At 40.3% G+C, this 10,721-nt stretch overlaps 1 protein-coding gene across 9 annotated transcripts in view; it reads left to right on the top strand.

The window, feature by feature from the left end:
- The first annotated feature begins 9,188 nt into the window (after positions 1–9,188).
- phtf (putative homeodomain transcription factor) overlaps positions 9,189–10,721 on the top strand; it is a 260,330-nt gene continuing 258,797 nt past the window's right edge. The window contains exon 1 of one of the 9 annotated variants that reach the window (XM_071664936.1): positions 9,189–9,401. Coding sequence is in view for 3 of the 9 variants with exons in the window: in XM_071664929.1 (XP_071521030.1) it covers positions 10,068–10,108 (41 nt within the window). In the remaining 6 variants the exon portion in view is untranslated. Of the gene's footprint in view, positions 9,402–9,425; positions 10,109–10,721 lie in introns of those variants that run through there. The other 8 variants (XM_071664929.1, XM_071664944.1, XM_071664942.1 and 5 more) reach the window with 8 other exon arrangements.

The raw sequence follows: 10,721 nt of genomic DNA, 5'->3' as shown, positions 1-10,721 counted from the left end.
CGCTCCCGTCCCGTCTAGTCGCCTTCTACGACTCGCGAGGAATGCGTGGGAAGTATTCTTTCACCCCTATCCCCAGGGATAATATACATATATATGCATATATATATTTTTTTTTTTTTTTGCTTTGTCGCTGTCTCCCACATTTGCGAGGTAGCGCAAGGAAACAGACGAAAGAAATGGCCCAACCCACCCCCATACACATGTATATACATACACGTCCACACACGCAAATATACATACCTACACAGCTTTCCATGGTTTACCCCAGACGCTTCACATGCCCTGATTCAATCCACTGACAGCACATCAACCCTGGTATACCACATCGCTCCAATTCACTCTGTTCCTTGCCCTCCTTTCACCCTCCTGCATGTTCAGGCCCCGATCACACAAAATCTTTTTCACTCCATCTTTCTCCAATTTGGTCTCCCTCTTCTCCTCGTTCCCTCCACCTCCGACACATATATCCTCTTGGTCAATCTTTCCTCACTCATTCTCTCCATGTGCCCAAACCATTTCAAAACACCCTCTTCTGCTCTCTCAACCATGCTCTTTTTATTTCCACACATCTCTCTCACCCTTACGTTACTTACTCGATCAAACCACCTCACACCACACATTGTCCTCAAACATCTCATTTCCAGCACATCCATCCTCCTGCGCACAACTCTATCCATAGCCCACGCCTCGCAACCATACAACATTGTTGGAACCACTATTCCTTCAAACATACCCATTTTTGCTTTCCGAGATAATGTTCTCGACTTCCACACGTTCTTCAAGGCTCCCAGAATTTTCGCCCCCTCCCCCACCCTATGATCCACCCTATGATATATATATATTTTCTTTCTTTTTTTCAAACTGTTCACCATTTCCCGCGTTAGCAAGGTAGCCTTTGAGGGAATATCCTCACCTGGCCCCCTTCTGTGTTCCTTCTTTTGGAAAATAAAAAAAAAACATGAGGGGGATTTTCAGCCTCCTGCTCCCTCCCCCTATAGTCGCCTTCTACAACACGCAGGGAATACGTGGAAAGTATTCTTTCTCCCCTATCCCCAGGGATATATATATATATATATATATATATATATATATATATATATATATATATATATATATATATATGAAAGGCAAATATGGCACATAAAATCTTAATATTTAGAATTGAACATAAATCTCGCATTACAAACATATGACAAAGGGCAAAGGGGAGAGACATGCACATTTATGGGGTGACAGTAATTCCAGAAATACATATATCAGACAAGCTGCTTACTTTGGTAAGACAAAGTGGAACACACAAGAAGAAAAGGCTGAAACTTGTACAAGAAAAGACAATGAAGTTCAGATTGATAAGATACATGTAGGTTCCAAGACAAAAATGCCAGAAATTATGTGGGGATTTTAAACGGGTGTTCACATTAGGTAGTTATGGAAACACACAATCCGGGAGACATGCCAACTAAAGACAACACCAATTAAACATGAATTTCCTATAGCTGTACCTGGATGCTTCACTAAGGGGTGAACTGTGTACGAATATAATATGCAGTATTATGCTTCCTATTGAAATATACTCAAAATTATTCAATTGTGTTTTATAACACACCTAGAATGCACATGTGTAATACTGAGCACAACATTAGTGAAAGTTTTGTTCAGTGTGATGTTGAATAAGTCAAGTGATAATGAACAGGTGCTTATCTTCAGCAACATTAAATCCATCTGTTAAGTATACAGCCTGAATGGAGAGGTATGATATTCTAAGTACAGATAATTTTGACAGTGGTGTCTTGTTATACAGATGCACTTGTCTACTTTAACTGATAACAAATTTAAGATGTTCCTACTAAATTTTGAGAGGTATCCTCAATGTATTTTACAAGTAAATATTACACATACATCCATATATATATATATATATATATATATATATATATATATATATATATATATATATATATATATATATAAATATATATGGGGATATATATATATATGCCCATACATGGACATACACACTTCAGCGTATACATACATATACATATATATACACATGTACATATTCATACTTGCTGCCTTCATCCATTCCCCGTTGCCATCTCGCCACATACGAAATAGCATATCCCTCCCTCCATGATCATGCCTTATCTGAATATTAGAAATAAGTAAATGTCATGTTTGAAGTTTATATTTGTAATATTGCTCTTAAGATAGTATTTAGTACTAACTGCATAGTTTGATAACTTGCTAGTGTTTTTCTTAACCTTTTTGATTCATGTGTGATAATGTGATGTTCAAGGGCTGAGGAACTACTCAGAATTTTCTGTAACAGTAGGATTGTGAAAAATTACTTGATAAGATAGAGTAAACAATCCAATTTGTATTGTAAACCCTATCTGACACTATTTAGTATTCTTGAATATTGCATGTGCATTAACAGTCAGTCAGGACTGCAGCAGTACCAGACATTTACTTGCCCCATAGTTTTTTTTTTAATTATATGACCCCAGGTCCCCTCATATGGAGCTCCTGTAGCTTCAGGACTGAGCTACAGTCAGTAGTAAGGAAATTGATAGACACCTTTAGAGTAAGTTCCTCAACAAGAATGTATTCCTTTTCCTCTATTGATGATGTTACAGCCTCACCAAAGGTGACTTTTCCCTCATGGTGTAACCATAAGCAGGCAGAGCTCAGTAATTCGAGTCCTATAATTGATCCAGAATGATATTTGATATGATGGGTACATTGCATACATTTCATTTATCTGATATTCTTAGGGTTATTTCTGGAAATCAGAACTTAAGTATGTCATGGAGACAGGCTTGTTAGATCAAGTAGGTCTACCATGACATGGAATGTCCAACTTCCTTAATAAAATCTATAGCCATTCCCAACAACTGTATTTCATAGTTTATTAAATCTTGGTCCCCCCCCCAAGAAAAAAAAATAGTTGCCATAGCTGTCCCCATACACTAGTGTCTTTGACTCTATGGCATAAGAGATGGCTGACTGCAAAAAAAGTATTGGCTGCAGTAAAGCCTATCTATCTATATTTCTGATGCCTGTTTCAATTGGAACAACCTCAAAGGGATGGCCACAGCAACAGATTCTCTATAACTAAAGAACTCCAGTGCCACTTCTTAGCCTTTAGTGCCTCGACCTTAACAGGCCACTAGTGGAGGGCAAGTTTAGCAGTGTTTGCTGAGGCTCTCACCTGTTTCAAATGACTGCTTCTGTCTAATGCTTCTGCTTAATAATCCTGCCTAAATGTTCCTACCTACTACTTCTAACTACTGCTCCTACCATTTTGCCATAAGGTTGGGCTAATGCATAGTGCTCACCTCAGAAAAATCTAGAGTAATGTAAAATGAGCTGTGTGTGTTGAGTGTTACATATGACAGGAGAGATCGTATGTTTGTGGACAGAATGCCAGTAGTCCACATGTTAGTGAGGCAGAAAAGACAGCTATCTGGGTCAGAGGAGTGCAACTTGACAACCACTAAAGTGCTGGCTCACTAAGTAGATGTAGCAAAGCCAAATCAATCATTGTGCAAGCTCAGGAGGGAATTATCTTTTATATCCATCGAGTCATACAAAAGACACATGACAGTCACCTAAACCAAGATAAAAAGCAACCAGATATCCTTTAACCTCAACCTAGTCATACAAAACTACAAATATTCTGATGCAAAACAGAGCAGGAAGGCAGCGGAAGAGCATTACCTCCCTCTTCCTGCCCTTGTTTCATCATTCTCTGACTAGCCACAAGCTTTGACCCGAAAAGTCAATAAAATTCCAGCTTCTATCAATTTTGTTTGTGTTTGAGCAGGACTAGATCCATTATCTGAATCTAAAACTGAAGACTCGCCTTTTCTAGCCTCCACACATTCACTTCAAGACCCCAAAATGTTGAGAGTGTCTGAGCCATGATAGACACTGTCACCACCACATAGCCAGATGAAATTATGCTTTAGTGAGTGAACTAATGTAGGTTTTGCACATACTAGTATTACTTTGTTATAAGTTTATTATTATAGTACAGTAGGTAGGGGAGAAAGAACTCTACCTCCGTATTCCCAGCATGTATTTCAGTTTCCAAAATAGGGAACAGGAGGAGCTGGGCAGGGAGTGCTCATCCTCCTCAAAGGCTCAGGCAGGGGAAATGTGGCAATGCAGCCAGAGTGGATGGTATTGCAGTTGAATACATTAAGAAAGTGGGTGACTGTGTTGCTGATTGGCTGGTAAGGATATTCAGTGTAGGGATCATGGTCAGGTGCCCAAGGACTGGCAGAATCCATGAAGGTGCTGTTGTATAAAGATAAAGGTGAGTGTTCAAACTACAGAGGTTTATGTTTGTTCAGTATACCCAGTAAGTTGTATGGGAGGGTACTGATTGAGAGGGTGAAGGCATGCACAGAGTATCAGATTGGGGAGGAGCAGTGGTTTTGGAAGTGTTTGCTTTAAAGAATGTGTGAGAAATACTTAAGAAAACAGATGGATTTGTATATGGCATTTTTATTTATTTATTTATTTTGCTTTGTCGCAGTCTCCTGCGTTAGTGAGGTAGCGCAAGGAAACAGACAAAAGAATGGCCCAACCCACCCACATACACATGTATATACATACACGTCCACACACGCAAATATACATACGTATACATCTCAATGTATACATATATATACACACACAGACATGTACATATATACACATGTAAATAATTCATACTGTCTGCCTTTATTTATTCCCATTGCCACCTCGCCACACATGGAATAACAACCCCTCCCCCCTCATGTGTGCGAGGTAGCGCTAGGAAAAGACAACAAAGGCCCCATTCGTTCACACTCAGTCTCTAGCTGTCATGTAATAATGCACCGACACAACAGCTCCCTTTCCACATCCAGGCCCCACAGAACTTTCCATGGTTTACCCCAGACGCTTCACGTGCCCTGGTTCAATCCATTGACAGCACGTCGACCCCGATATACCACATCGTTCCAATTCACTGTATTCCTTGCATGCCTTTCACCCTCCTGCATGTTCAGGCCCCAATCACTCAAAATCTTTTTCACTCCATCTTTCCACCTCCAATTTGGTCTCCCACTTCTCCTCGTTCCCTCCACCTCTGACACATATATCCTCTTGGTCAGTCTTTCCTCACTCATTCTCTCCATGTGACCAAACCATTTCAAAACACCCTCTTCTGCTCTCTCAACCACACTCTTTTTATTTCCACGCATCTCTCTTACCCTTACATTACTTACTCAATCAAACCACCTCACACCACATATTGTCCTCAAACATCTCATTTCCAGCACATCCACCCTCCTGCACACAACCCTATCCATAGCCCATGCCTCGCAACCATACAACATTGTTGGAACCACTTCCTTCAAACATACCCATTTTTGCTTTCCGAGATAATGTTCTCAACTTCCACACACTCTTCAACGCTCCCAGAATTTTCGCCCGACCATATGATTCACTTCTGCTTCCGTGGTTCCATCCGCTGCCAAATCCACTCCCAGATATCTAAAACACTTTACTTCCTCCAGTTTTTCTCCATTCAAACTTACCTCCCAATTGACTTGACCCTCAACCCTACTGTACCTAATAACCTTGCTCTTATTCACATTTACTCTTAACTTTCTTCTTTCACACACTTTACCAAACTCAGTCACCAGCTTCTGCAATTTCTCACCCGAATCAGCCACCAGCACTGTATCATCAGCGAACAACAACTGACTCACTTCCCAAGCTCTCTCGTCCACAACAGACTTCATACTTGCCCCTCTTTCCAAAACTCTTGCATTCACCTCCCTAACAACCCCATTCATAAACAAATTAAACAATCATGGAGACATCACACACCCCTGCCGCAAACCTACATTCACTGAGACCCAATCACTTTCCTCTCTTCCTACACATACACATGCCTTACGTCCTCGATAAAAACTTTTCACTGCTTCTAACAACTTGCCTCCCACACCATATATTCTTAATACCTTCCACAGAGCATCTCTATCAACTCTATCATATGCCTTCTCCAGATCCATAAATGCTACATACAAATCCATTTGCTTTTCTAAGTATTTCTCACATACATTCTTCAAAGCAAACACCTGATCCACACATCCTCTACCACTTCTGAAACCACACTGCTCTTCCCCAATCTGATGCTCTGTACATGCCTTCACCCTCTCAATCAATACCCTCCCATATAATTTACCAGGAATACTCAACAAACTTATACCTCTTTAATTTGAGCACTCACTCTTATCCCCTTTGCCATTGTACAATGGCACTATGCAGGCATTCTGCCAATCCTCAGGCACCTCACCATGAATCATACATACATTAAATAACCTTACCAACCAGTCAACAATACAGTCACCCCTTTTTTAATAAATTCCACTGCAATACCATCCAAACCTGCTGCCTTGCCGGCTTTCATCTTCCGAAAAGCTTTAACTACGTCTTCTCTGTTTACCAAATCATTTTCCCTAATCCTCTCTCTTTGCACACCACCTCGACCAAAGCACCCTATATCTGCCACTCTATCATCAAACACATTCAACAAACCTTCAAAATACTCACTCCATCTCCTCACATCACCACTACTTGTTATCACCTCCCCATTAGTCCCCTTCACTGAAGTTCCCATTTGCTCCCTTGTCTTACGCACTTTATTTACCTCCTTCCAAAACATCATTTTATCCTCCCTAAAATTAAATGATACCCTCTCATCCCAACTCTCATTTGCCCTCTTTTTTACCTCTTGCTTCTTTCTCTTGACCTCCTGCCTCTTTCTTTTATACATCTCCCACTCATTTGCATTTTTTCCCTGCAAAAATAGTCCAAATGCCGCTCTCTTCTCTTTCACTAATAATCTTACTTCTTCATCCCACCACTCACTACCCTTGCTAATCAACCCATCTCCCACACTTCTCATGCCACAAGCATCTTTTGCGCAAGCCATCACTGCTTCCCTAAATACATCCCATTCCTCCCCCACTCCCCTTACCTCCTTTGTTCTCACCTTTTTCCATTCTGTACTCAGTCTCTCCTGGTACTTCCTCACACAAGTCTCCTTCCCAAGCTCACTTACTCTCACCACTCTCTTCACCCCAACATTCTCTCTTCTTTTCTGAAAACCCTTACTAATCTTCACCTTCGCCTCCACAAGATAATGATCAGACATCCCTCCAGTTGCACCTCTCAGCACATTAACATCCAAAAGTCTCTCGCGCACCTATCAATTAACACGTAATCGAATAATGCTCTCTGGCCATCTCTCCTACTTACGTACGTATACTTATGTATATCTCGCTTTTTAAACCAGGTATTCCCAATCACCAGTCCTTTTTCAGCACAAATATACAAGCTCTTCACCATTTCCATTTACAACACTGAACACCGCATGTATACCAATTATTCCCTCAACTGCCACCTGACTCACCTTTTCATTCAAATCACCCATCACTATAACCCGATCTTGTGCATCAAAACCACTAACACACTCATTCAGCTGCTCCCAAAACACTTGCCTCTCATGATCTTTCTTCTCATGCCCAGGTGCATATGCACCAATAATCACCCATCTCTCTCCATCAACTTTCAGTTTTACCCTTATCAATCTAGAATTTACTTTCTTACACTCTATCACATACTCCCACAACTCCTGTTTCAGGAGTAGTGCTACTCCTTCCCTTGCTCTTGTCCTCTCACTAACCCCTGACTTTACTCCCAAGACATTCCCAAACCACTTTTCCCCTTTACCCTTGAGCTTCGTTTCACTCAGAGCCAAAACATCGAGGTTCCTTTCCTCAAACATACTACCTATCTCTCCTTTTTTCTCATCTTGGTTACATCCACACACGTTTAGACACCCCAATCTGAGCCTTCGAGGAGGATGAGCACTCCCCGCGTGACTCCTTCTTCTGTTTCCCCTTTTAGAAAGTCAAAATACAAGGAGGGGAGGGTTTCTGGCCCCCCGCTCCCGTCCCCTTTAGTCGCCTTCTACAACACGTGAGGAATGCTTGGGAAGTATTCTTTCTCCCCTATCCCCAGGGATATATATATATATATATATATATATATATATATATATATTTTTTTTTTTTTTTTTTTTTTTTTTGTCGCTGTCTCCCGCGTTTGCGAGGTAGCGCAAGGAAACAGACGAAAGAATTGGCCCACCCACCCAGATACACATATACATACGTTCACACACGCAAATATACATACCTACACAGCTTTCCATGGTTTATCCCAGACGCTTCACATGCCCTGATTCAATCCACTGGCAGCACGTCAATCCCGGTATACCACATCGCTCCAATTCACTCTTTTCCTTGCCCTCCTTTCACCCTCCTGCATGTTCAGGCCCCGATCACACAAAATCTTTTTCACTCCATCTTTCCACCTCCAATTTGGTCTCCCACTTCTCCTCATTCCCTCCACCTCCGACACATATATCCTCTTGGTCAATCTTTCCTCACTCATTCTCTCCATGTCCCCAAACCATTTCAAAACACCCTCTTCTGCTCTCTCAACCACGCTCTTTTTACCACGCTCTTTTACCCTCCCATATAATTTACCAGGAATACTCAACAAACTTATATAATATATATATATATATATATATATATATATATATATATATATATATATATATATATATATATATATATATATCCCTGGTGATGCGGGAGAAAGAATACTTCCCACGTATTCCCTGTGTGTCGTAGAAGGCGACTAAAAGGGAAGGGAGCGGGAAGCTGGAAATCCTCCCCTCTCCTTTTTTTTTTTCCAAAAGAATAAACAGAGAAGGAGGCCAGGTGAGGATATTCCCTCAAAGGCCCAGTCCTCATCCTCTGTTCTTAACGCTACCTCGCTAATGCGGGAAATGGCGATTAGTATAAAAAAAAAAAAAAGTCTAGAATGAAGCGTACGTTCAATGCAGACCTGGCATGTGGACAGTAAGGGAAAGCCACGTACAGTGTATGGAGAGTAGAACAAAGGAGTAAATCATAATTTAGCATTGCATTTTTCATTGCAGTTTCACTTCCTGCATCAAAAAAAGGACTCGTTTTCATTATGAGAGATATCTTTTGGTAAGACTCAAGAAATTCGGGTCACTTAAGTTGTTACTTATGCCATGTCATGTGATACATACAGTTTTGACAACCTAGTATCACGCGAAACCAGGTTGAGGCAGCGCCTGCACACACACACACACATACCCGCCCTCCGTTATAGGCGAACAACCGTTGTTCCGCCACTCGTCTTTGCTTCAGTTATAAACTTAACTCGGCTAACAATTGATACAACACTAAGTGTCATTTATTATAAGCCTCAAACCCTGTTTCTCTACAAGAAAAAGAAAATCGAGGCATCCGACACAAGTATGTTTTTACTTATCGTGTTATATGAACCCAGCCAAACCACCGGTTCGCTGGTCAAACTGTCCCGCAAACTGAGGCGGTCACGCCAGCCATCAGTTGACCCCTGACCCTGGAGAGGGTAGGACGAGAGAGGAAGGAAGTGCAGTATAGCTGATGTGTAACATTCAATACGTGATCGTGTAGTCAAATAAAAGTAATCATGTTATGAATTCAGATTTCAATAAAGTGATTCATTTTCAGGAATTAAAGGAAATCAAAACCAGTGTGAAACAAAGTAAATATGACGTTACACTCCAGGTGATAGAAAATTAAAAAAAAAAAAAATGGTGATTGGCTTGTGTTTGTGAATTCACGTAACTTTTAGGAAGTGGTGATGTGAAATTGATACAAACTGAAAGGCCAATGATATTGTTCCAGCGATGAGAGGCGTGACCTATAATTTCACTCATTTAACAAACACTGAGTAATGATTCATGAAATGAAATGGTGGAAAAGCAAAGTGTACTGTGAAAGTGAATACAGAAAAATCTTAGGCCTATAAACAGTTGCTAAAAAAAGTATGACACTACTGCTATTCAATGTATTTGGTAACACGTATGTGCAAATAGCCTTCGAGAATATATACAGTACTGTAATTTTTGTCCCGAAATTCGTTAGTCGAAAGTGATGGTTGTCACAGCCGTAAGTGACCTGCTGGACAGCGGAGGGTAAGTAACATATTTACTTATCTGCTTGTTTGTTGGTCGAGTTTCATTTAAGATCAGCAGGTGACTTGACCTCTGACTAAGGCGGAAGTCTGGTTTTTGGGTTTGTATGTCCTGCTTCACCTTGAAATTATAAGACTCGAAAATGTTTAGGAAGTAATAAACTTGAATGCCGTACTTTATCAAAACTGCTATCTATTATAAACCATGTGTCTGCATGGAACTTTTACTGTCGTCATACCGTAAATATCAAAGATAAAATACGATTCTAAATTATATATATCTTTGTTGATTGTGGTAAGAATAATAATGTTTATAGCCAAGTTCTACTCTCATTTTCACATATATGAATGTTCAAATACGGAAGTCTATAAACAAATTCTTAATGAGAATGTATTTGTGATTTGAAGGATTAGTTATTTAATGAGAATGTATTTGTGATTTGAAGGAAAGTTATTTAATAAGAATGTAATTATATGAGGGATTAGTTTTTTGATATTGACTTAGAATATCATTAGCCACGCTCACTGACCTCTGTGCTATGAAATCATATAATGGAGCTCAGAACATTGTTATTGTGGACTGGTCAAATTGCCATGACAGACGAACTAATATG

This window comes from Panulirus ornatus, chromosome 9, assembly GCF_036320965.1.
Source record: "Panulirus ornatus isolate Po-2019 chromosome 9, ASM3632096v1, whole genome shotgun sequence".
Lineage (NCBI taxonomy): Eukaryota > Metazoa > Arthropoda > Malacostraca > Decapoda > Palinuridae > Panulirus > Panulirus ornatus.
Note: the sequence above shows the minus strand (reverse complement) of the source record. Positions and strands in the feature narration are given on the sequence as shown.